The sequence below is a fragment of the Corvus kubaryi genome, unplaced genomic scaffold (assembly GCF_017639235.1).
Source record: "Corvus kubaryi isolate FWS band 111438036 unplaced genomic scaffold, C.kubaryi_AGA036_p1.0 split3-37355, whole genome shotgun sequence".
Classification (NCBI taxonomy): Eukaryota; Metazoa; Chordata; class Aves; order Passeriformes; family Corvidae; genus Corvus; species Corvus kubaryi.
The window spans coordinates 304,971-331,977 of NW_024582089.1; the positions used below are offsets into that span (position 1 = coordinate 304,971).

The window sequence follows — 27,007 nt, forward strand, 5'->3', positions numbered from 1 at the left end:
TGTACTCACCTGGGGTTGCAGCATCCTCAGACACCACTGATGCTGGTGCTTCAGGAGACCTGAGGCACTTCCCTCTGCCCTTTCCAGGAGATGCCAGCCCTGGCCAGAGCTGGCACAGGACATGGCAAGGTGGGGGCATGGGAGTCACTGCACTGGGCAGAGGAGCCATCGGACAGATCTGGGATGAACCAAAGCCTCACCCTCATGTGAGAGGTTCAGTGCTGGCCCCAGGGCACCCAGTGATGCCTGGGAGGGGGGTGTGAGCTGAAGTCCATGGGGAATTGCTGTTCCCAGGGGCTCAGCACCAGCACAGCACCATCCACACCAGAGGAAGGTTGGGAGGGTGTTCGGGACTCCTCCACTCTGATGAGGACTAAAGGAAGGATTTTCTCCTCTCCTTGCCGTTGTTTTTCTGCTCTGCTCCCGTATTTCCCAGTGTGGTCTGAGCCAGGAGCCTGGAAATACATCAAGGCCGCTGCAAAATGTGGGAGGTTGAGCCTTTCATCTCCTCTTTTCCTTGCTGCCCTCCTCATCAGCCTGAGCTAAACAGAGCTGGATGCAGCGGTGGGAGAAGGGACACCCAGCCGCCCCAATGCCTGTGCTACACACTCCCAACATTGCTAAAAATCACCCATAAATCTCACCCATCCAAGCTCCTTTTCCTCTCTGCACCCCCAGTCTCTGTGGGAACTTGCTGCAGTCACTTTGCCCATTGCTGACGTCCCCTCCAAGGGGCACGGCCCTGCTGGGGCAGGGGCAGGGGCACAGGACCTGTGTTTCCAATGGGAGCCTGGTGAGCAAGGGATGCTGAGAAGAAAAAATCCCAATCAACTCAGATTAACCCTACCCACCACCGCTTCAGCCCTGGAGGAGATCTTGCTGCAGAGCAGGGACTGGCACTTCCAGCATCCAGAGGGACCAGAGCTGGGTGAGGGATGCTCCATCTCCAGCCGCCCCCTCCTCAAATCTACCCACAGCTGAACTTCAGGGGTGGCAAAGGACCCACATGGTGGCCTGTAGCTGTCCCCCATTGCCCCCAGAGAGGCATGGGTACCCCTCTGGCCCTGGGCTGTGGAGGTGGCTGCATTAACCCACAATGTTTGGGTCAAAAGAGTTTGGCTGCAGGGAGGGTGGGAGATGAACAGCCTGGGAGAGATTTGCTCTTCACAGAAAACAGCCAGGAGAAAAGAGGGAAAATGACTCAAAACCAGAGTAAAGGGAGAGAGAAGACAATCGGAGAAGGCAGACTCTGGGTGCAGCTCGCAGGGGTGGTGGGTGCTGCTGGGACCCATGGGGAGCCATCAGGATAGCAAAGGGTGTTTCTGCAGAGTTTTCTGGGGTTGTGATTAGGGGTTGCACCTCTACCCACCTCTGCCCACCTCTGCCCACCTCTATCTACCAGCACCCACCCTCCCTACCAATACCCACCTCTGCCCACCTCTCTGGTGGTGTTGAGAGCTGGGGACTGACCCTCTGCTCTGCGGGGTGGTGGGTTCACCACCCTGTGGGTGCTGCCAATGCCATGGGAAGCCTTTTCCTGTCTCTTCCCATTTCTCAGCCGAGCTCACCTCTCCCTGGTTACAGAGAGGAAAGAAAGGGCTTTCAAACTTAATTTCTGCAGAAATCTCACTGCTCTGGATCCTCCTGGTTCTCAGCATCTTCACTCCCACAGGGCATCCCTTTGTCCCAGTGCCCAGGTACCCCTGTGGCTCCGTGGACATGGGGCCAGAGCGTGAGGTGCCCCCAGCACCACCAACACCGTGGAGCCAAGGGTCTCCATCAATGGCACCTCCTGGCTGGTTTGGATCACTGGACTTTATTTGCATGAAGATAAACTGCTTGTTTGTCTGTACAATTTCTCCTTAAATACTTGGCAACCCTTAAAAAAATGAAAAACAAAAACAAATGGGAGAAAAAAACCTAAACCAGAAAGGAACAGTGCAGGCTACAATATCCAAACAGTACAATGCTTGTGAATAAATAACCCCTGGGGTGGCTGTGGGGACTGCAGGGGCTGCTGAGCCCAGAAGCCCTCGGGTCCTAGCTACCCCTTCCTGGGGCAGCAGGAACAGCGTCCGGCTGGGGACCAGATGGGCACAGGTGCCCCTCTCTGCCCTCTCCCAGTTCCTAGTTCCCCGTCTCAGCCGTGGTGGTGCTGGTGGCATTTTTGTTGGTTTTGCAGCAGAAGTACTGGTTCCAGATCTGCAGGAAGGCTGTCCGGAACTTCTTGATGCGGAAGGCGTAGACGATGGGGTTCATGGCCGAGTTGCCGTGGGTGAGGAAGATGGCGATGTAGGTGAGGATGTGCGGGGTCTGGCAGGACGGGCAGAACAAGGTGATGCAGTTGAGGACGTGCAGAGGCAGCCAGCTGAGCGCGAACAGGAAGAGGACCAGAGCCAAGGACTTGGCGATCTTCAGCTCCTTCCCGTAGTACTTCTGGGGGTCGTTGGAGCTGGAGGACACCTTCTTGTTGAGCTGCTTGCGGATGAGGTTGAAGACCTCCAGGTAGATGAGCAGCATCAGCAGCAGGGGAGGCAGGACCCAGACGAAGAAGTTGAAGTAGACCATGTACTCCATGCTGATGACTGTCTCAAACTGGCACGTGATGACAAACTCCGTGTGGCTGCCGTTCAGCTCCTGAGTCCTCCGCATCTTGTTGAGGTTGTTCCAGCCAAACATGGGGGTGAGTCCCACCAGAAAAGAGACTATCCAACAGCAGGCGATGGCCACGGCTGCCCGCCGTGGTGTCACGACACTCTTATACCTGTGGGAGAGACAACAGGCACAGGAAGGAGTTAGACATGGGTGGGATGCTCTGCTTGGGGGTTGTGTAGCCCCAGGTGGAGTGGCAGTGCTGGGGTGGCAGTGCCCGTGCTGAGATAGGAGGATGCTCCTCCCTCCCTCCCTCCCTCCCTCCCCTGGAAGTGGGGAACAGCCTGTTCTGATAACTGTGTTAACAGTCTGGTTTCCCTGCCTGTGTCCTGGGATGGCAGAGACCCCAGACATGATCCGTGGGCTCTGGGGGATGATGCCAAGCCAGGGAATGCATTAGCACTCGGAATGTGCTTGAGTGCCCAACCCTCATGTCTTGGAGGGGGTTCATGTGCTCTGGCGCCCAGCTGCCACCCAAGCACCTGCACCCAGAGCAGCAGGTCACCCTCTCCTCCTGCCACACACCAACCGCGCCAGCCCGCTGCCCCAGACAATTGCCCTATGTGTGAGGAAATGGCCAGCAAAAGCATCCCCTGGGCTGCTGTGCTGGGATGGTGGAAGGATCTGCGGGTGCTAATGGACCCCTGGGGAAGCTCCTGGGCACAGCCTGTTTCATCTCCTAATGCGCTCAGATTGACAAAACCCTCTTTCTTGATGGGCTGATGCCAGGGGCAGGGGGAGGAGAGCCGTGTTCTGGCCAGGCTCTGCTCCCTCCCTGATGCCCCTGGGGAGCCACTGGGGCTGGGCTCATCTCTCCAGAGTTCTCCAAGCGGGAAGTGCAGTCTGCTGGATTGATTTTTCCCCCTGGCCCTCCAGAAAGCTTTTCCTTGGAGGCCAAGATGATTCGTAACCCAAGAGTTATTGCTTTCCACTGAAGGCAATTAAACAAAGAACGTTTTCCTGGCTGTTTGCTGGGTCTCTCAGTGCTGCTGGTGTTGTTAACCCAGCCATGGGGGCCGTGGGGAGGTGGCTGGCAAACCTGGATTCGCAATCCTGCTTCTCAGAGCTCCCTGCTGCAGGTCTGCAGCCTTCACGTGTGATGAAAATTGAACATTTTGGGCCTTTTTTATAGAGCTGAGGACCCAAACCCACTCTCCCTTCTCAAGACCCCTCATGGGCAAGGCACCAAGGTCAGAGCTTGGATGGGAACAGGCTGGAGGAGGGGACATCAGTCTGAGTCCGGAGGGTCCAGAGCCGCTGGTCCCTGACTGCTTTCCTGAACAAACCTCCTGTGCTCTGGGAAAAGCTTCACAACCTCCCGGTGGCAGCCAGGTCCCCTGGGAAGGAGGTGACAACGTGGGCAGCTGTTTCCGCTGAGAGCTAAGGCTGGATTTGGAGAGTGATTTATTCCTCATGGGGAGGAGAGAGGGCAGGAGACCCTGAGAAAGGCTCAGGGCAGGGAGAGCTGGGGCACGGGGAGGGCAAGGGGTGGTGGGAGAGAGCCGGCACCGGGGGTCAAGTGAAGGGAATGGCGAGGAGGGTCCATGGGAGCAGCGGGTGGCAGAGGGATGCCAGCGGCTCCCGTGGGGCCGTGTGCTGACCCCTGCACCCCATGTCTGACATCAGGTCCTTGGGGAGGGCTGATGTGCCCTCCAGCTGTGGCCCCCCCACTGCCACCTCCCCAGGCTCGAGCAGCTTGGGGGTGACACCAGAAACAGCAGCAGCACCATCCCCCTGCCCCAGCTCCTCCCCTCTTTGCAACCCCTGCAAGCTGTGTCCCATGTCTCTACTCTTGGGGGCTTCCAGGGTCTTCTACTGACTTTGCTGGACATGCTCCCACCCCGGGTGCTCCCTGACCTGCAGAGCTGTGTGGGAGCCATTGCCCAGCAGACAAAGATGCTGAGCAGCACCGGTGTCACCGTGGTCCCCAAACACAATCCCAGGGCTTGCAGGCACCACCCAGGCACAGGGTCCATCCCTCCTCACTGCACACCCATCCCTCTTCATGCTCCATATCCATCTTTACCCCTTGCTGCAGTGCCTGGCCTGACACTGTTTGGGAGCAGGACCTGGCTCTCCCTGCTCCTGCCTTCACTTTTCCCCACAAGGTTTGAGGGTGGACCTGCAGAAGCATCATCCTCCAGCCTGTGTGCGACATAGTCACGGGAAAAGTGGGAGAACCAAAAGGCCCATAGAAAACAGCAACATTTGCAGCTCATTGCTCCTTCAAGCAACAAGCCTAGGGCAGAGGCAGCTGCAGGAAATGTGCTCTGGGGGGCCTGTGCACACTGTCCCCATCAGCCCCCACAGACAATGACAAAAGGTATAAAATTGCTCCAAGCTCCTCCTCCCTCCAGCCCACCAGGTCCATCCATCCGCTGGGTCTGACCACGGAGCTCTCACGGGGCTCAGCTGCTCTGAAGGCCGCAAGTCCAACTTCAATTCCTGCTACACTTTATTTTCCTTGGAGGTGTCCAAAGAATGCCTGGACATGGCACTCAGTGCTCTGGGCTGGGTGACAAGGTGGGCATCGGGCACAGGCTGGAATTGGTGGTCTCAGAGGGCTTTTCCAACCTAACTGATTCTGTGATTCTGTAAAGGGTGGAAACACAAGATCCCACCTAATTCTCAGCCCCTGCCACACGGTGGGAGGACAGCAGAGGGACAGGGACAGACTTTGCTGTTCCCAATGTTACCCTTGGTTATGCCATAAAAGAAAATCTTCTCTCGTTTGTCTCATTTTGCATTAATATGATAGGGCTGGAGTTTGGGGTGGCCTGGGAGGCAGAAGCACTAGAAAATGCTGATAATGGCTCACAGTTAATAAATAATCTTATTATTCTCATCAGAACCAGAGCAATTACCAGCATCATTGCAATTTTATTACTGCTATTATTTTTATTAACAGCTGTGACTAAAACATCCATGGTAATCGTCACCCCCATCCTCACCCACTTCAGGTTTGTTTCCTCTGCCTGTGGGGGTTTGAGCCTGACTATAATTGGTGGATGTTCCCCCTGCCCTCCCTGAGTGGTGGTTTTTGCACCATCCCTTCCCCACAGAGATGGGCATCGACCCAAGCCCTCCTGGGTGCCAAGTCCAGGAGAAAGGACCAACAACTATCCAGCCTCATCATGAGATGGGATGGGATGGGCAGGAGCTGTGGTGTGGAACAAAATTGCCTTTGAGGGTTTGGAAGATAATGCCAAGAGGCAAAATGGCAATTATTGATAGAGCTGTTTGCTCCCCAGGGGAAGGGAGGAGGTGATGGGTGGAGGCAGAGGCCAACAAATTGTCCCCAGGGGCTGCACAGAGCTGAGAGGGAGCAGCTCTCCAGGGAAAGATGCTGTCTGCAGGAGAGGCTGAAGATGGAGCAGACACTGAGGCCCCGTTTCTCAAGGAGATCATAGGATCCTAGAATGGTTTGGGTGGGAAGGGACTTAAATCCCATCTCTTTCCACCCCCTGCCATGGGCAGGGGCACCTTCCACTGTCCCAGGCTGCTCCAAGCCCCATCCAGCCTGGCCTTGGGCACTGCCAGGGATCCAGGGGCAGCCCCAGCTGCTCTGGGCACCCTGTGCCAGGGCCTGCCCACCCTCACAGGGAGGAATTCCTTCCCAATATCCCATCCATCCCTGCCCTCTGGCACTGGGAAGCCATTCCCCCTTGTCCTGTCATTCCAGACCTTTGTAGTGGCCCCCTGGCCATCACTCTGAAGACACTACCCCCCCTCCTTTCCCTTTGGTCTTCATTCCCAGGCTAAATTCTGCTTCTTCTACACATCTTGATGTGTCCAGACCTCCCCAACCCTCTCTGTTGCAGCCCAGGGAGCCCAGCTCAGCCCAGGCCCTGCTCTGAAGGCGTCTGGCCCCGGGTGGGCAAAGCCCCTGTGACCATTTCAGATATTTGGGCACGTCTGAAAGCACCTGGAGAACGGAGCATCCGCTGCTTCCATGGATTTCACCTTTGCCTTGGGGTCTGTTCCCCGAGAGAGATGAGGACTCATTTCCAAGATCCTGGCCCAGAGGTCAATCCAAACCCAACACTCACCAAACATCTCTTGTTTTGTTTGAAAAAGCTTCAAAGACTCCAGGCCTGGTTTGAATAAAATGTGGAGGTTTTTAGCAGTTCTGTGATTAGTTTTTCTGTCCACAAAACACTTGCTGTTGTCCAGCCAGTGCCAAGATGTGGCTTTGCTGGTCTTTGCTCTGGAGAGTTTATTGCAGTGCAATTCCCGGGGAATTAATTCGCTAATGAAGACAGACCATTACTAATGAAAAGAAGCTGGAGCCAACGTGGCAGGAGGAAAGGAGGCCAAGCTGACATGAAGCTCATCTGCACGATGAACACAGCAAGAAAAAGCAGCCAGACCATGTCCTGATCTAATTGAAAGTCTCTAGACAAAAGTGCTTTGATCACAGAGGGTTTGGATTCCTGCTCCTTTCCCCTGGCTGTATCTTCCCTTCAGATCTTTCAGTGTCCTGGAGGCTGCTGGGTGGGAAAACACAGATTGTTGGTGTTCAAAGCTGCTCAGAAATGAGAACCTGAGAAATGCAAAGTGGTGTCTGGGTTCTGCGAGGGCGAGGTCAGCTACGGCTCAGGGCTGGGACAAGGAGGTCCCTGGGCACTCACACAAGGTGGGAAGTGCTGCAGAAGGAACCCTGATCCCAGAGCCTTTGTCACCTCTGATCCTGGAAGTGAAAGGTCGGTTCCTTCTTCACAGAATCACAGAATGGGAGCAAATGTGGGTTTGTGGCCACTGGTAGGTGTGTCACCATGTGAGTGGTGGCCTTGGGAGGGACAGAGGTCAACCAGCATCAGTCAAAGCTGGTGTTTGGATGGACATGACAGCTTGTTCCTACAAATGCTTGGAATGGAGGGACTGATCCTATCAGCACCCCCTTGGGATGCATGGGGGATTGTCCTGATCCCCAAACCCCAGACTGGTTGCTTGTCAAAAGCTAGCTGGCAAGTAAAGGCATAAAAAACTGGTCTGGTCTTTCAGGTGAGCCAGAAGAGCCACATCCAGCAAGGACCTTGGTGTTGGTTGGTGCTGGAGCCCCTGCACTGCACTGAAGTAGCCCAGCAGTGTCCATCAGCACAGCCTTTCCAGCCTGACACCTGCATCCTACCACAGGGCCACTTCCCAGTGCTCCAAGGGGACCTGGAGGACCCTGTGTGTGTCCCCTCCCAGCAGCTCTGGCTGGTTGGTCTGCAAGAGATTTGAGCTATGGGAGAAACCTGAGAAGTTCCAGCAGATCCCTGGGACAAGAGGGAGTGGGGACAGGCTGGATGGTCATGACACAGAATCCTGGCCTCAGGCTCTGCCCTGAGGACCTGATTTAAAAGGAGCTGAGGAAGAAAATCTCGTCCTGGTACGTCAGCCATGTCTGTCTGTTCGGGGTGAGGGACAGTTGGGTGAGGACAATGGTAGCTTTTCTACAGGTCTCACTTTTGGAGGGTTCCCAGGGCAGGAAAGGCACCAATGGGAACAGGCACCTTTTACCCTCACATGGGTGGGGCTGCATCCCAAATCTCCACCTGGAACCTCTCTGGCAGCCACCGAGACCAGGTCAGGGCTGCCCTGCTCCCATCACCAACAGCTGCCCCAGTCCGGAGCTGGCACTGGGTCAGCCCAGGGGGCCGAGGGTGCCTGGGGCTCCCTGGGCCGTGTGCTACGAGGAGTGGAGGGCACAGGAGGTCCAAAGCTGAGAAGGGGTCCAGGGAGGGATGTTCTCCACGGTTGCTGGGTCCTCCCACCCCCACCTGTGAGTGTCCCTGTGTGCTCTGAGCTGTGGTTCCAGGGGTCACGGCTGTCACAGGAGCATTCTTGGCTGTCACTGTGCCCTGCAGACCATCCAAGCAGGGCTAGGACCACCCCACTGAGAGACAGGGAAGGATTTTCTCACCATATGGGGAGAAAAGCTCTCAGAGCTTGGCCCAGCTCTGAGAGCAGCTGGCACCTTTCTAACCTGGCAGCTGTGCCCACACGTGGTGACCCAGAGCTGCAGCCACTCCCGGCTCCCCAGAGAGGACCTGGGCATGAGCAGCCTCTTCTTTGAGGATCTCTGCTCCCAAACCCCTTTGGGTCTCCTCCCCTGCAGCATGAGAAGATGGTTCCACACCAGGAGGCTTCTTGATGCAAATGTCCCCCAAAGCCAGCAGGAGAGACCCCAGAAGCACGGGGGAGGGTGGATGTGTGCACCCCACTGCCATCCACCCTGGTCCATCTGTGTCCAGGGTTTGGTTTTACCCTCCCGAAATGGTGACTCTTTGTAGGAATCACTCTGCAACGAGTGCCTGCAAAGCACAAACAACTCTGGCCAGGAGAAGCATCTGGCAAGACCTCTGGATGTTTGCAATCTCCTCTAATAGCCACTAATCCTCTAATGGATGTGGGCAAGGGTGATTATGAGGCTGAGGAGAACAAATTCCTGCTGCCAAAATTGACTGATCCCCACACACTGAAACACAGCCTCCCCAGGGCTTTGGTGAGGGCTTCATTCTGTGGTGGGAGAAGATGGACACAGCTCCAGCAAATGACAAGAGAATAACACAAAAAGGAGGTTTTGTGCTTTGGGCTTTGTCAGAGAAGGTTGTGGAGGGACCTGATGCATTTGCAGATGTCCTGGGCTCCAAACAGGGCCTGGGGAAATGCTGCTGCCTTGGTGTGGGTTCAGCCTGCCCTGACACATCTCTCAGGACCTTGGAGGCACCCTGAAATTCCTGAGGACTGCAGAGGGATGTGGGCACATCCAAAAGCAGCCTCAGGCACACAAACATTCCCACAAGAAGGAAATAAGGTAGAAAAGAGCTTTATGTGCTAAAATGGCTGGAAGTGGGAATGATGCCTCCATGGGGCAGCCTGGCCATGCCAGGTTATCTTCAGCCCAGACTGGCAGTACCAAAATGAGGGTCCATCCGGGATGTCCATCCAGATGGTGGTTACAGGTGTGGGAAAAGGTGACCCCCCAGCTCCACCAGTGCCTGGACCAACCCAGAGCCTGGCCACATCCCCCCAACTCTGCCACTCTCCTGATGCCACCAGTCCCGGTGGGACCAAACCTCAAAGCACAGCACACCCCAGAGTGTGTGAGAGTGCCCTGAGCTTGGCACCTCCCATGTGGGCACCACCCAGAACCTCAGGAGGTTTCCCTGTTCCCCCATATCCCGCACACTCCCACAGGCCCACCTGGCTCTGAGCTAAACCTGCCATATTTCAGGCTCCCGTGACAGGATTAAGTCTTTTCCTGCAGAGCCAAGGAGTCTTGTCCTATCACTCCTTGGTCCCTGGGAGCAGCCACAACATCCCACCAGGCTGGCTGAGCTCCCCACGCCCCTCCTGAGGCTGCTCCTGGCCCTGCCAGAGCTGGATCCCTGCCTCGCTCCAGGTGTCTGCGCTGCTGGACTGCCCCGGCCCTGGCAGTGAATCACAGCCTTTGGGAACAAACCACAGCCTTCCAGTAACTGCAGAGCTTCTTTCGGATCACTTGCCCAGCTGGCCTCAGCTGCGAGGTGGGGGCTGAGTGACCACGGCGGCTCCATCACGGACCGGTACCGACAGCTCCCCCCGGGTGTCCCGGGGCTCCCCCGGTGACCAGGGGCTGCGGGGGAAGGGGGAGCACGGGAGGGCTGGAAATCTCAGGGAGGGAGGATGGAAAGCACAGAGACCTCCCACTGAAGGATCCTTCCTTCAGGCTCTGCCCTGGTCCGCAGGAGATGCGGCTGCTGTCCAAGGAAGGTGAAGGAGTGCGAGTCACCCACTCTGCTCAGAGAGGATTTTGCTCACATCCTCCAGCAGCATCCTTCACCCCACAGCCAGCATCAATCCCTTCTGCTCAGAAAACTGATCCTGTTTGCAAACTGCTGCACCCTGATGTGGATTCTGTCACTGCACAAGCAGGTTCTCAGCAAGCACCACTCACTCCGTGCTCAGCCCCTCGTCCCAAATGTGTGTGTGGAGGTTAAGCAGGGAGCTGGGGATGGCCAGGCCATCCAAAGCCTGAGGGAAATGACAATTTAACTTGTGTCTATCAGTGAGCACTGCCCTTCAACCCCAGACACACCCTTCATGCCCCAAAGGGAGCTGTGAGACCCCTGATGTCACAGGCAACACCGAGTCCATCCAAGGGTGCTGAGTGAGTGACCCTGCTCTGGATGTACCACCCTCTTGCTGCCATGGGACAGTGTGAGGGTGCACCCAATGGCCCTGGTCAATGGGGCACAAGTCCCACTGAGCCATAATTTTGCACCCAGGCAGCTCCAGGGCTCCCTCCCACCTCCACCATGTGTGGTCAGGGCCCTCCAGGACCCCTGGATTTTCTGGGACCTTTGGCTTCTTCCTCCAGGACTGGAGGTAGGTAGGAGGGAGGTGATTTAACACTATTGGCAAAGGCTGCTAAATTATGAAACGAGCTGCAGAATCTCAAAACCAGTGATGTTCTCTGAAAAAATGTGATGCTCTCGTCTTTTGGCTGCTGCTTTCAGGCAACAACATTTTGAGCAAAGCAAAGCATGACAAATGCTGCTTTAAAAGAGAAAAGAAGCAGAAGCTGAGATTCTTTTGTAGCCCCAGGACTTTGGGAATTAGGACACACGGAGAAGGACAGCTTGGTCCCCAAGAGATGGGGGTGAGGTTGTGAAAGCTGCAGGACAGCACAATGAGCACCATGGACTTGTCTCCAGTGCTGCCCCTGTACAATATATCCCCTGGACATTTTTAGTGTCTAAACAGTTTTGTTGTCAAAACCAGGAATTTGCTGTGTGAGGTGAGGGGTCTGAGTCTGAGGGTGGCTCCCACACAACCGCATCACCGTGCTGAGGGAGCAACCCCACCTCCAGCAGAAGAGAATTTCAGGAGGAGCCCCTCAAACCCCACGTGCATCTCTCTCGGGCCAGGCTGGATGGGGCTTGGAGCAACCTGGTCTAGGGAAGGTGTCCCTGCCCATGGCAGGGGAGGGAGCAGAGTGAGCTTTTAGGCCCCTTCCCCCCCCAAACCATTCCACGATTCTGTGGCAGTGCTGGGGTCTGCTGCCGTGGCGGGGTATCAACCTGCTTGGCCAGGTCATCTTCCCTGGCCATGCTGGGCCATCACCCTGTGCACTTGGCCACCTCCAGGGGTGTCACACGCCAGCCCTTCCCTGCCACGGCAATTAGCCAGGAGGTGATTGTCTAGACCCAACTCAGAAGCATATATGTGTGATTGGATAAGTGAGGGCGAGGTATTCCCTGGGTACAAAGGAGAGGGATAAAAGGCAGCTTTTGCCAATCTTCAGTGCAAATCCAGGGCTTGGCTGGACAAAAGCAGTGGTTTTTCAATTACTGCTCGTATCACACTTGATTTTTCTATGTGTTGCATATTTTGGCTCTTTATGCAAAAGAACCTCTTTGAAATGAGGACTCTGACAGTCAGCCCTCAAAATTTAGAAGGGAGGGGGAAGAGGGGAGGATGAAGGAAGAAAGTAGCTGTAAAAGCCACTTAAAATGCCAAATGTGACAAATGTGGCTCTGAGAAATGGAAATGGGACAGACAGACCTGATGTGACTGGGCTCCCAGAGCCTCTGTGACTCAGAGTCCATCCCACAAAATGCTGAGCTGCGGGGGGAAAGCGGCTGTGCTGGGAGGGAGGTGCCAGCTGAGGAAGTGCCCAGTGCCACCACCCCTCCCTGCCGGTCACCACCACACTGCTACAGCAAGGGCCAGCTTGGTCTCCAGGGGAGGCCTCCGGCCAGGGCAGTCTGGAAAGCATCAAGAACCATTAAAGAGGTAGGAGCGGATCAGGGACCCCAAGGAGAAGGGAAATGAGGGGGGTCTTGAGAGCTGCTGTTGTTTTTATATCTGCATTCAACAGGACAGCAAGATCTGCTCCCCAGATAAATGGGAGGCAGGAAACTGGAGATAGAATCTCCATTAAGAGGCACCAACCAAGCCTCAGAGCAGGGCTGAGGTGGGTCTTTATCTCTCCAATGCAGAAGGACTCATCAGAAAAAAAGAGATATCCTAAATTACAGCTGGAACAAGAGATTGGCATTGGCTGCCTTTTAATTTCTTGGGTTTTACACTTCTCTTGCTAACCTGACTCCTGATTTTGCAGTCAACAACTAAACTCCTCAGTTTCTTAGGCTACAACTTTTATTAGATCAGGATCCTCACAGCACAATTTGTCACTGCAAAGGGAACATTTCCCTTCTTACACTTAACCCAGTTCAAAGATTAGGACATTCAAGACTGAAAAATTGGCTGGAGGTTCCCAAAGCGAGGGAGGTTGTTTTCTCCACCCAATGCCGAGAGGAGAATTAGCAGTGCTGATGAGATCTACTGTTTCTAAACCTCAGAGGACACAGTAACCCAAAACAACCAGCCCGGCACCTTCTGTCCAATGCATATTTCCCCTGATTAAAAGATCAATTTCAAACGCAAAAGCAGCTGGATTCATTTAAGTTTTTTTGTTAATGAGTTGGCTATATGTAGTTTCAACTGGTGAAACGAATTTTGGAGGTAACAATTTGGGCTGCAGTTGGCTTCCAACTTCTGTCCAAATGCAACTCCCCACAAAGCTTGAGTAAAACCTGGGTGCTTCCCCCCTCCACACACCAGAAAAATGGAAGAAGTAACCATCAGAGCACGTGTGTGTAAGGCCATTGAGTTGTTTATGGTGGGATGAGTGTGAACTGTGAATCCATATCTCAGTCAATCAAATGAAATGCCAAATTGGAAGTGAAGGCTCCAGTTAACACCACAATTAAATGTTCCCGCACCTCTGAGAATCTGTCACAAGGAAAGCAAATAAAAAGTGCAAATGCAAAGCAAACCTGGAGTTTATTTGCACTCTGTTTTCTCATTTAGATTAAAAGATTATTTATTCCCTTGGAAGAAAACTGAGGGGCCTTGTTCCCTGGGAGAAAGCAGTTCGGTATTTCCATCAGGATGGTGAAGACCCAAGACCAGGAATTGCAGTGAAATGCCTCAGCTGGGCCTAAATTACAGCCTGTGCATGTTCCTAATTGCTCTGGTCTTACTCCAGGCAAGGAACAATGGGCAGACACAGCCTGAGGCTGCCCAGGCAGCCTGGCTGGCTCAGGCCATGGAGATGGGGGACACACAGAGCAGGCAGGATGGAGGTCATGGAGATGCTCCAAGGGCTGGAGCCCCTCTGCTCTGGAGCCAGGCTGGGAGAGCTGGGAATGTTCACCTGGAGAAGAGGAGGCTCCAGGGAGAGCTCAGAGCCCCTTCCAGGGCCTAAAGGGTCTCCAGGAGAGCTGGAGAGGGACTGGGGACAAGGGATGGTAGGACAGAACAAGGGGAATGGCTTCCCAGTGCCAGAGGGCAGGGATAGATGGGATATTGGGGAGAAATTCTCCCTGTGAGGGTGGGCAGGCCCTGGCACAGGGTGCCCAGAGCAGCTGGGGCTGCCCTTGGATCCCTGGCAGTGCCCAAGGCCAGGTTGGATGGGGCTTGGAGCAACCTGGGACAGTGGAAGGTGCCCCTGCCCATGGCAGGGGGTAGGAACTGGATGAACTTTGAGGTCCCTCCTACCCAAACCACTCTGGGATTCTGGGATTCTATGAAATGCATTTCACTCTCCCTGAGCCTCGGCACAGCCAGGGCTGCCTGTGGGTGGGGAGCAGGGCTGGAATGTGGGGGATCCCCACAAGACCCCCTCAGTCATGTGTGGCTCACATGGGGTGGAATGTGATGATCTTTAAGGTCCCTTCCAAACCATTCCAGGATTCCATGATCCTCTGGAGAAAAGGGGCCTCAGTGACTGCTCCATCCTCAACCCAAGAAACTTTGACTGCAGCATCTCCTGGATTCTGGGATTCCAGGTCTTCTACAACTGGACCACTTTGAGCTCCCTTGGAGCAAACAAACCTCCCTGAGCACATAAGGAACCTGTGTCCCAGCAGTGCTGAATGTGGGGAACGAACTCCCTGAAAACAGAGCCATCTGAGCTGCACCCATGCAGGGCTGCGCTGGCTCTGCTCAGGCTTTGCCAGGTCCATCTGGACCGAGCTGAGCCCTTGGCTCTCCCAGTTGGGACCACTTAGTGGAGAACGGGGCCCTCGCACCGAGAGAAATGAGGGTTTCGTTTGTGTGTTCACGGGTAAAGGCACTGAGCGTTGTTACCAGAGCAGAAAAGAAAGGAATAATTTAATCCGTAGGACTGTGCTAATTCTGGCGGTGTCTGAGACAGCGTTTCTCAGCATCAGCCCCTCGCTGCTGTCACAGAGAGAGCATCACTCCCTGTGTGAACAGATGGGGAGACTGAGTCGCAGAGGGGAGCTGTGATCTGCCAAGATGGACCAAGCTGAATGAGAAAACATCCCTGGTGCCAGGAGCTGGCACTCCGCTTGTTTGAAGGAGGCCAAAAAAAATCATCCCCGTCTCTGGTTGCAGGGAGAGAAATGGCCTGGAGAAGGTGGATAAACAGCCACGGCAGCAATGTCCACAGTGCAGAGAGGGGGAAACCCAGATGCCCCAAATCTTTCCAGTGGCTGATCCTGCTCTGCTCTTCCCTACATCACCAAACACGGCCCTTCCTCCCCTATTAGCCCCCATCGCCCACCAGCCCTCAGCCCACAGGACTCTGTAAGAGACCATCTCAGTCTTCCAGGGTTATTTCATCCCCTCTCACTGCTGGCATCACCAGTGATGTCTTCCCTTCCCCCTGCTCTGCCCGTCCAGCCGCCCTTGGGAACGGCGTCTCTGCAGGGCCAGAGGTGCCCTGGGGGTGGCCCGGGTGCTCAGCTCATTGCTATTCTGCAGGACAACCCGCAGGCTCCGGGGCTTTTGTGGCCGCCTTAGAGAGCATCGATTGTTCTTTCTTGCCACTGGGCACCCTGTGCAAGAGCAGCTGGGCAGCTGCGCTGCCAGAGCAGGAGCTCCCTGCCAGGAGCCCAGGCAGTCTCTGGGACAGCACCTTTCCCATTCTATGGCCTTGAAAGTTCAGGTCACCTTGGGTGAGATGTGTCCCAGAAGGACCAGCTCCTCGGGATGCTCCTCCCAGCCTACTGGCAGCCCCAGCGCTGGGCCCTGCCGCTCCTGTGTCCATCCCTGCTGCTTTGGCAGGATCACTGTGAAAAGTCATTCATTTGTCTCCAGTATAATCCAGTGCTGTTCCTGTTAGCTCAGCTGTGCTGGCTGTCATTTCCCCAGGCTGAGACGGTGCTGTCGTCCCCGAGGGGATGAACCTTTTGAGCTGTCCCCATCCCTCCCAGGAGTCTCTCGCTCCTGTGGTCCCTTCCAAGCTCCATGTCCTGCTGTCTGCAGAGACCACAACCCTCCCGAGCTGTGTCTGGGCTTCCTTCACACCCCTGTGGGCAAGATCCTTCAGGGCTTTTCCCTGTCCTTCCAGACAGAGGTTTTCTTCCAGCCCATCAGTTCCTCTCCAGTCTGAAATGACTCTGGTGTGTGTCACAATGAAACTCATCTCCCAGGTTCTTTCACCGTGGCACCTCCCACACATTTCCGTCTTTTTTCCATCCTTCTTTGTGTTGCCATGACCTTTCTCTCCCCTCTGCCTCCACCCCAGGACACAGACCTGCCAATGCACCTCTGTGGCCCCTTGGATGAGCCATTCCCCGCTGTCAGGCTGATTTCAAGTGCAGTCATTTGGATGCAGGAGCTCCATTGTCCCCATCCCTGACCCTTTGTCCAGCCCTGCCTGTTCTGCCTTGGAGACCCACGGACCTGCATGTCCCAGGCCAGCCAGCCAGGTCCCCACAGAGCAGATCCCCAGGGCCAACAGTCCCTTCTGCTTGGTACAAGCTGCTTCAAGGCGTCCCAGGCAGATTTCATTTGGTCTGGCCTCACAGGGGTCCCTCCAGGTCTGACTGGAAGTGGAGGCTGGTGGGCTTTGTCTCAGCTGTCTCCCCTCCAATCTCATGGCCAAAATCCCCTTCCTGGTCAACAGAGCCAATCTGGTCCTTTTAAGACACAGTTAAGCTTATTCTGACATCACTGTGGACTAAATGGACTAAAAAACCTTGCTGTGATTGATCTGGGAGAGTAAGAGGAGCTGAGGGTGGTTTGGCTGTTGGTGGCCACATGGCACGCATCAACAAGAGGCCACATGCCTGTGCCAAGGGCTGGGCAGTGACACAGAGACCAGCCCAGACCCCAGAGCCACTCACTGGAAAGGGCTCCATGTCAAGAGGAGCATCTGAGCCCCTCTGCACCCCAGTCCAGACCCCAGAGCAGTGTCTGAGCCCCTCTGCACCCCAGCCCAGACCCCAGAGCAGTGTCTGAGCCCCTCTGCACCCGCTGTGAGTCACTCCTGCTCTGTCACCTGCTCTGGCTGATGTGGAGCGCAGGTGAGACCAGAGGTGGGACTGTCTCGGTAAAGGCACCTCCCCGGGATGGAGTCACATTCCCACCTCTTGGGGGTGGGGGAAGACCCGGGACCCCATCAAAGGGCTCCTGCATGCCCTGAGCCAGCTCAGCACAGACCGTGGTGGTGACCTGGGCCTGACTCACCCCAACACCCAGCCCGCAGGGCCAGGCTGGGCTGGCAGGGGCCGGGATAGCTGAATCAGCAGCTTTTGCTTTGTCAGAGCCTCCTTCCTGGGGTGTTTCCCTCACCTCTGTGCCAGCAGCTGCACAGGGCCCTTGGACACCCAGCCCAGAGGGGCATCACTGTCACCTCCACCAACCCAGTGCCCTAGGACACAGCCTGGTCACTGCAGGAAAGGGAAAACCACATCCTGGAAGTGTGTCAGTCTGTCTGGGTGCTCCCCTGCGGCTCTGGGGCCCTGCAGCTCAGCCCTAGGTCTGTGCCCTGAGCACAGGAGCAGCTCTCAGCCCCGGTGAGGGACCTGCTGTCTGTCCCACCGTGCCTGGGCAGCCACGGCTGTGGGTGCTCCTCGCTTTCTGCTCAGTGGGGGCTTCGTGGGCCCTCTACGCTGCCCCGGGATGAGGGAACACAGGCTGGCTGTGTCCCACCTGCTTGGCAGAGTAGATCCTCTTGGACTGATGGTACCACACCTGAGCCACGGCCATGGAGGTGGCAGAGCCTTGCTGGGTTCCATCCAGGTGGATGGTTACATCCCCACCTGGTCTGGTGTCTGCTTCCTGCAGGATGAGTTCATGGCGAGCCACAGAATCCCAAAATCCCAGGATGGTTTGGGTGGGAAGGGACCTCAAAGCTCATCCCATTCCCACCCCCTGCCATGGCAGGGACACCTCCCACTGTCCCAGGCTGCTCCCAGCCCCAATGTCCAGCCTGGCCTTGGACACTGCCAGGGATCCAGGGGCAGCCCCAGCTGCTCTGGGCACCCTGTGCCAGGGCCTCCCCACCCTCCCAGGGAAGAATTCTATCCCGGTATCGAACTTAAATTTCCTTTTTTTCAGTTTGAACCCACTGCTCCTTGTCCTGTCCTGCAGATGAGCCAACCTGGCCCTTTTAAGACACATTCAGTCTATTTTAACACCACAAATGGCTGCAAACCCACGCTGTGATGCACCCTGGGCTGTGAAAGAGAAATTTAATTGCATGGAATTACTCCTGCAGGGATCACCAGGGGTAGAACTGGATCCTGGAGGAGCCTGGCTCCAGAGCCCTGGGCACACTCGAGGCAGGGCTCCAGTGCAGGAACAGAGAGGCCATGCTGTCCCGGGAAATCTCAGCTCCCACCCCTTCCCTGGCCCCAGCCTCCATCCCTCACCCGTGGGGTCACCCTGAGCCAGTCATGGCAGCTCTGTGCCTCAGTTTCCCTGCCTGCAGATGTGCCCTTGCTGGGAGCATGTGCCCAGATTTACTGGTGAGACACTGCCAAGGGTCTATGCCTTACTCTGAAAATCAGTAGAAATGGGTAAAAAGCCAAATGAAAAGGTTCCCAGAGCAGGGGTTTGGGGTGCAGCAGCAGGAAGGAGCAGGTTTTCATTCCTGGCCCTGCAGCACAGCCCTGGCAGACGTGAGCTCTGCTGAGGGACAGATGTGACACTGCTTTTGGGGTCAGGGTGATTACCCAGCACGGGGACCACGCCTTGCCCTACTGGGATACACCAGGACCAGGAGGGGACAGGGTCCTGCTGCTCAGGAAGCCCCTACGGGGTGTCTTGAGGTCATTCAGCTCCTCTTGCCCTTTTAATTCAGAGAATTTGGGAATAACTCCAAATATCAGCAAGTCTGAGCATCCCCGCACAGGATTCAGGGCTCTCCTCCCCTTCCCTCCACACTCCTGGGGATGGAGCTTCCCACACAGCCCCTCACTGCATCCCGAGGGGACACCCCCAAGTCCCAGCATCTTCCCTGCCATTCCAGGAGCTGGGAATGCTGCTGACAGCCCCACTCACCTCCCTGCAGCCACATGGCAGCGTCTGGAGCTTTTGGGAGTGACCTGATTTTGCATCTGCCGGCGAAGGTCTCGTGGCGCCGCTGCAGCAGCTGTGTGAGCTCCCAGCGAGCCTAATCCAGGCACCCCCTCGCCCAGGGGAGAGCCCTCATGGCTTTGATCCCTGACTTAGCCTATTCTTGGCTGAAAATTATTCTGTGGAGCAGAGAGTAGGGCTGAAAACTGGCTCATCTGGGTATTTCCAGGTCTTTACCAGGATCTCACACCAACATAACCTGCTGGTAAATCCCTGCCCGTCTCAAGGGTTCTGGGATTTTGGTGATACTGGAACTGAGCTCCTGGTGCTGGACTGGCACAGCTCATCCGTGCAGCCGGATCTGGTTGGAGCAGAGCTCGGTGGGAAATGCTGGCTCTGATGTAGCACCCACACGCTGAGCTGGTGCAGTGTGCTGGAAACTGCGGCTTGGAAACAGCCTCAAGTCTGCAGAAACCTCCCTGGACTGTAATTCCTGCCTTTTAATCTCCATCCTTGGTTCAGAACTGCCTGTTCCATGGAATGAAGGTCTCCACAGATCACTCTCACTTGCTAAAAATATACCTGGAGGAGGGCAGCAAGGGAAGAAACAAAAGAGGTGGCTGCAAAGACCTGCCAGTCCCCGAAATTCCTCCGGGTTAGGGAAAACGGGAGTGCTCTCCTTGGAAAGGAAATGTGCCTTCGCAGGGCCGGGGCCTGTACGGATGGATGGCATCTTTTCACTGACTAACGGAGGTCGAAAGAAGATAGATGAGCTCCCAGGTGAGAGCTCTGAGTCATCTGGATGCTTTTGAAATTCCTCCGAATTTAAAACAGGCCTTGGAAGAGCCACGGTTCAGTTTGTTCACTGGCCTGGCTGGACAGGAAGGTTTCCTGGCACTAAGTGTTGGGAGCACTGGAAAGATGTCTCATGGGCCCTTAGGTGTTTTGGGAGCTGGAATTTGGGCCAAACCATCCCAATGTCCTCGTCCTCGCCCATCCCATGGCAGCAGGTGCCCATCGCTCTCCTGCCGAGACCCTCCATGACCTCTTGGTGGAGGAATCACAGAATCATGGAATGGTTCAGGTCGGAAGAGACCTTAAAGCTCATCTCATTCCACTCATGGGCAGGGACATGCCCATGTCCACTATCCCAGGTTGCTCCAAGCCCTGTCCAACCTGGCCTTGGACACTTCCAGGGATGGGGCAGCCACGGCTTCCCAGGGACACCTGGAATGGGAAAAGCCACCTCAGACATGTGTCCTGCTCCATGACCCAGCTGGCTGAGGGCAACAAGACCTCCCAGGCTTCCCATGACCCAGGCCTAGCTGGCCCCATGCCTGTGGCCCTTGGCAGGGCTGGAGAGAAGGGGAAAGAGCACTGCAATCCCAGCAAGAGCCTGAGCTCAGGCAGGAGCCTGGAAAACAAGGAGTCCAAGGGGGAAGCTTCCCCCTTTCCCCTCCCTGTCCATCGAGGAGCTCAGAGGTCACCTGCACATCCCCCTCACTTCCTGCCTTCTGGGCACTGCAGTCCAGGACTGAGGGATGTTCCCGCCATCCCTGAGCTCTTTTACCTCCTGACATTGCAGACAGGGCACTCCTGAACCAGCGGACAAAGCCAGCGCTGTCCACAGAGCCACGCCTAACCCTGCCTCACCCTGGGGTCTCCCCCTGTTGTGCTCAGCCTCCTGCCCCCCATTTCCTAGAGAGTTCCAACCATTCTGATCTAACTTCCATGGCTCTGCAGCCTCACAGGTGTGCATTCCAAATCTTCAGCAACACCAAGTGCGGCTCTCCCTGGCGGGATGCTCCTTGGGATGCTGTAGGGTGAGAAGGGCAGGGCTGGGAGGATACCCCAGTGCTGAGGCCCTGACACAGAGGGTGGAGATCCCGGCTGTGGATGGAGAGACCCCAGTACAAGGGCTCCTGCAAACAGCAGATTCCTGCAGGTTTTCCCTTCCTGGCACGTTTCAAAGTGTTTAAGTGAGGTCACAAGGTGAGGATCCCCAGGGACACTCCAAGATAGGCTTGGGCTGCATCCATGCATTTGGCATCCCCAGCCAAGGGGGGGTTTGGCACATCCCAAGGACAGCAGCTCCTTTTCTGTGGCCCTTTCCAAAGGGCCCGATGCACGTCTCAGAGCAGAGACAGGGCCCCTGAGGCAGCAGGGGCTGGCACTGAAGGAGCTGCATCCCCCCAGACATCCCTCCAACACCATCCCCCCCCAAACATCCCTCCGGGCCTGTCTCCTCCAGCATCCTGCCTCCACCGGGATGCTGAGGGGCCGGTTCCTGGCAGACACCCCCAGCCGGCTGCTTCCCCTCCCTTTGAACTCGTTTCATCTTCCCCAAGCACGGCTGTGAGAGGGAAGTTTGGGCTGGGCTGGGGGACCCCGCTGTGCCCGGATGGGGGGGCTCACAGGCCGGGGGTCCTGCCTGGCTGCCGGGTGAGGAGGAAGGATGTGAGAGGGGAGTGGGTGTTTTCCACCAGAAGATCTATTTTAGGTGGTTTCCAGCTGTTCCTGTGGGGGCTGGGAAGTGGGGGACCCTTTGCTCCGGCCCGCTCAGCCCAAGAGGTGCTCCTGCATCCCTCCACAGTCAAGGAAAAGCCCCTCGGGGTGGGGGGGGGAGGCAGCATCACTCAGACCCCAGCAGGCAGAAGGGATCATACCCAGGGGCTGGAGCAGACGGAGAGGGTTTGGTGGGACATCCCAGCCCCTCGACCATGCTGGGTGTGTGCTAGGCGGAGGAGGAAGAGCAGGAGGTGCCAACTCAAAGTCAAACAAGACCCCTCTCCATCTGATAAAATCTGCCTCCACCTTGCAGGAGTGGCCCACGTCCCTCTGGGCTTCTGTGTCCATGGGAAGTGGCCACGGGAGCGATGGGGCATCGGATGCTGCTTTGGCATCTCCCACTGCCATGAAGAGACACCCCAGATGTCTCAGGGCACCATTTCCTCCAGGAGACACCCACCCCTGAGGCCACCAAGCTCCCAGTGTCCCCCAGGGCTCAGGCCTCCAGCAGTGGGTCCATGTGTTTCCTGGAAGGGAGGTCAGACCTGCAGGTTGTCCCCCAAACTCTCAGCCCAAGGGCCAGAGTGTCCATGGAGAGCCCGGGCTGGAACCAGGCTGCCATGCACCGTGTTCCCCATTCCCTGTGAGGAAGGCACAGGGTGCCCCGAGCAGCTGTGGCTGCCCCTGGATCCCTGGCAGTGTCCAAGGCCAGGCAGGGCAGGGCTTGGAGCACCCTGGGACAGTGGAAGGTGTCCCTGCCCAGGGCAGAGCAAGGGCCCTTCCCACCCAAACCACTCTGGGATTTTGGGATTCTAAGAAATGCATTTCCCTCTCCCTGAGCCTTGGCAGCACCAGGGCTGCCTGTGGGTGGGGAGCAGGGCTGGAATGTGGGGGATCCCCACAAGACCCCCTCAGCCTAGTGTGGGTCACACTGGTGAGGACCCACCCCGTGCCAGGCTTGTGTGAGGAATCCTGCTGGCACAGGAACGGGCTGCAGGGAGCACACTGCTCACTCCTGTGCCAGAGGGCATGTCCCTGGCCCGAGTCCTGGCTGCCCTAGGGATGAGCCTGAGGCAGATATTCCCCACATCCCTCCCCACCTGCCTGCAAATCTCTGCTCAGGTCTGGCTGCTGTCACTGCCTGTGGCCCTCCAGGGATGCTCGGAGCTCTCCCAGAGCTCTCCCAGGCACAGTGTCCCCACAGGGCCCCCAGTCCTGCCAGGTGGCCCAGGCTCTCAGTTTGCCATTGCTGGTCGGTGTCATAGTCGGGAATGACACCACAAGAGCCATCAGCACTGTAAAAATGCTGTCACTGTCATCCTCAGCATCCTGCAACAGGTTGGGAGAAACTCAAGGCATTTCAGATTCAGGGAACATTCCTTAGTGGTGTTTCCTGTCCTGTGTGCTATATATAGGGCACTACATCCCCTAAAATCACCACAAGTACCAACTGCCAGGAATTCATGGAGTTGTAGGATTTTTAAGGTTGGGAAAGACCTCTGAGATACTTGAGTGCAACCACTAAGTAGATGAGGTTACAAAGCTTTCAATATTAAAGTAGGCTCTGAAAAGACAAAGGAAAATCTGCTGCTGAGTGCTTGGGCACACAACGGGATCACAAAATTCAGGGTGGAAATTGCATGAGAAAAACCCACCCAAACTGTGTACAGCATAATATTAATATTAATATTTCTTCCAGGAAAGCTCCTGGGATCAGGTCAGCAATCTCCCCCAAAAGGCCCAGCTGATGCTCAGAGGCAGCCAAGGAGTTAAAAATGGACTGGTTTGTTAGGAAAATGCCTGACAGGCTGCGCTGCTCCTGTGGAGCCGCAGAACTCCCACACCGGAGCCTTCCCCGCGCGCAGGGGATGCGCGAAGCCCAAAAAAGCTCCAAGAGCAGTGACAGGGTGGGAATCACTCTGGTGACACCAGCGGGCTGGGAGACAGGGATTGGGAAAATCACACCTAGGGAGGAAGTCAGGAACAGTCTGTGAAATCGTGTGTGGCAGGGACGGGGTGGGCAGGAACTGCGGGTTTATCCTGCGCCCCTCCTCTGTCTTACACTCCCTCTCCAAGCAGCGTCTGCTGGTGGTGGCTGCGGGAAAATCCCAAAGGAACACATCTCTGGCCTGATCCCATGGATCTGGGAACACTGAGCACTCTAGAGCAGTCAGGTGATCCCAACACAGGTGCCTCCTGTTCCCGTCTCCCTGTATGGGAAGGCAATTCCTGCCCCAGGAAAGCTCCTACACCCGCTGGGGTCTGGGCAGCCCCAACACAAGGGTTAAAAATGGACTGGTGCTTTTTGGGGGGGCTTGTGCTGATGAAGGGTCGGGGACCCCTCCAGCGAACTGCCTGAACTGCAAAGGGGTCCCTGGGGTGACACGAGTGCTCGGCTGGGCTCGGCTGTGTCACAGCAACGCTCCCACGGCCGAGCCCAGCAAAGGCGTCCTCGCAGGGCGAGGGGCTGAGCCCGGCTGTGCCCGCGGGCACCGAGGCGGGGTGTCACGTCCCCCTCCAGCCCTGTTCACAGCCCCCGGCCCCACCGTGGCACTCCAGAACGGCTTCCCCAGCCCAGCACGGCCCCGGCGGGGAGGGAGCGGGGCATAAAGGGTTAAATATCTCTTCCTGGAGCGGCAGAGTTCGAATAAAGTGCTCAGATAAAGTGTCCCACTCCTTTACGCCCCGAGGCACTTGCTCTGGGCTTCGAATGGCAACAGATACAGAAGGGGAAAAACAGGGAAAGGAGTTATTTGTGGGGCATCCCATAGCAGGGGTCTCTGCTGGGTGAGGCTGCCCCATGAAACGTGCCAGGCTGTCACCTCTGGTCCCTCAGACCCCCAAAGCTGTGTCCCCCAGCAAGCCACCCCTGGGCTCCCCATGGCAAGGGAAAACCTGGCCCGAAAGCCAAACCTGTCATTCTCTTTCCTCCTGGAGCACCCGGCCGGGGCTCTCCCCTGTGTGGGGACACACTTTGTCCTGGCCGTGGGGATCCCGTGAGGGACTGTCCCTCACTGCCAGCCGGCTGCCACAATGTGATCTCTGCCTGCGCACCAAGCACCCCCTGAGCCCCCAAAAGAAGCTGCTAGAGGCTCCAGGACCTCCCCCCACCCCCAGCCCAGCCTGCCCCGGGTGCTGCTGCAGCCAGATGTGTCTGGGACGGCAGCGTGGAGGAAAGTCCTTTCTCCCAGTGCTTCTCCAAGAGTTTGGGGTTTCCTCACTCCCTTTTAACCTCCACAGCAGCCACAGCAGAGCTGGTTCCGATGCATTTTCCTACCTGACCGGGATCTTCACCCGCAGGTATCGATCCACAGCGATGGCCAGGAGCGCCAGGATGGAGCTCTCGGTGAGGATGAGGACGGGACAGGCCACCATGAGGCAGGTGTAAAACTCGGTCTGGGGTCCGATGTTGATGATGATGGCCAGGGGGATGACCAGAGCCCCCACGGCCACGTCGGCCACCGCCAGCGAGACGATGAAGCAGAAGGTGGCATCCCGCAGTGCCTGGTTCATCTTCACGGCCCAGATGACCAGGATATTGCCCGGCACGGACACCAAAGCGATGAGCACTTCGATGGAGATGTAGGCAGCCTGGAAGGCTGAGATGGGGTGTGCCATGATGCTCCGGTCCGCCCTGCTGCCGTGGGATCCCTCGGTCACCTGCAAACGAGCAGGGAGGCGGTGAGAGAGTGGCATCGTTGACTGAGCTGCGAACGGGATGGAGCCTGTGCGGGGGGTGGGAAAAACCCCTCTCCCGTCTGTGCCGTCCCCCGGGGCTCCGGCCCCCACACACGCCCCCCTCCCCCCAGAACTCATCCCGCACCCACCTCCATCCCGCAGCGCGACCGCTCCCGGCTCTGCGGAGGGAGCGGGAGCCGCCGGCCAGTCCTGGGAGAGCGGCGGAGCCCCCTGCTCCTCGGGCCGCCCCAGGGCCCTCTGTCGGAGCCCTTCGGGGCCGACGGAGCTGCAGCGGGACCCCCGCTGTCCCCCCGCTGGATCCCCTCCCTGCTCTGCGCTGCTTCCTGCAGCCGCCCGATCCCCGAGTCCCGGCAGCCGCCGCCCGCCCGCTCCCGGCCCCGACCCCTCTCACCTTGTCCTGCAAACCCGGGGCTTGTTTTGGGGTGCCCTCACCCCCGGAGAGCCAGCGCTGTCCCCCCGCAGGGCAAGGCGGGGCTCATGCTGGGGGCGGCCGGGGGGACGCTGCGGCCGCCGGGGACCGGGCCGGCCGCGGCCGCCGGGGCTGCGCTCGGTCCCCGGTGCCCGGCACCGCTCGGCTCCCGCAGGCGCTGCCCGCTCCCCGCCGGAGCCGGAGCATCACATGGTGCCGCCTTCCAGCCTTTAAAGAGCGACTGACCCGATTCGGGGCTCGCCGGCACCGGGAAGAACCGGGGTGCGGGGGGGGTCGGGCGGAGGCGGCAGGACCGGGGGGAGCGGGGAGAGGCGGCAGCGGGGGGAGCAGCGGAGCCGGTCCCAGCCCAAATGCTGCCGACACGAGTCGGGCTCCGGTTTTAACGCTAAAACCTGTTTTCGAGGTCGGGTGTGAGCAGAGGATCGGGGCGGGGAGGGGAGGGCGGAGGCAGAGCCTGAGCTGGGGTGGGCGAGGACCTGGCCCATCCCCGGCACGGGCAGCGCTGCTCGGGGCTGCGCCCCAGGACGGCGTCGGGACCCCAAGTCAGACCCGAACGGCCTCAAGGAGATCTCGGTGCTCACCCGGGCTCTGGCTGGCCGTGCCTCACCCAAAATCACTGCTGGGGTGGGCGGGGGTGAGACCCCCAAAGCACTCTCCGTCCTCTGAACCGCAGTCCCCGGACTGGGGGGGGGCTGTGTCCCTGGAGCAGGGGAAGGGTCTGTCCACACAAGGCGTGTGGAGAAATGGTGGCCCCGAATTGCTGCTGAGACTGGACCAGACGCTCTTTAAGGTTCTAGGAGAAGTTTGGGAGAATATGGTCACCCCCCAATTCCCCTCCCCGGGCCGGCCAGCACAGAGAAAATGGGTCTGGGAGCTCGATCTCAGTGACGGAGTTGAACCAGCCAGTCCCTCCAGGGACCTCCGGATGTGGACTAGGCACCTCAAAACTCACATAAATCACTTCCCAGGACTGGGGCTGGTTTATCCAAGTGCTGCAGGGAACAGCACCTCAGATGTGGGGCAAGCGGACTCTCCCAGTCTGCATCTGCACCGCTCCCCATCCTTTCTCCCTCCTCTGCTGAGACTCGGGACTGGAGTTGTCCCCTGCTCTGCTCTGCCTCGTGAGAGATGTCTCAGCCCTTGGGGCTGCCCCTTGGGGCTGCCCCTCATCCCTCTCCTCATCAGAGCCCGCACACCCCACAGCAGGAGTGGGATCAGCTGTGGGACCATCCCAACCCAGGGCTGATTTTCCGTCAGCTGATGTCCCATGGGGTCCCTGCTCTCCCCCTTGGGCAAGTGGCCAGCAGAGAGCTGGGGGTCCCAGCCTCCGAGAGCTGTCTGGGGACTGTGGCATTGTGCCACCTCTGGGCACTGGGCTGTGCCAGCAGCAGGGCGAGGTGAGCTTAGTTT

General features: G+C 57.4%; 1 protein-coding gene across 1 annotated transcript; it reads right to left on the bottom strand.

Annotated features, from left to right (window-relative positions):
• Positions 1 to 1,797: 1,797 nt before the first annotated feature.
• ADORA1 (adenosine A1 receptor) lies at positions 1,798 to 26,009 on the bottom strand. The gene is made up of 3 exons (XM_042016015.1): positions 25,559 to 26,009; positions 24,746 to 25,128; positions 1,798 to 2,764 (listed from the first exon to the last, which is right to left on the bottom strand). The coding sequence occupies exons 2-3, from the start codon at positions 25,084 to 25,086 to the stop codon at positions 2,128 to 2,130; spliced, it is 978 nt and encodes a 325-aa protein (XP_041871949.1). The 5' UTR covers positions 25,087 to 25,128; positions 25,559 to 26,009; the 3' UTR covers positions 1,798 to 2,127.
• Positions 26,010 to 27,007: the final 998 nt, after the last annotated feature.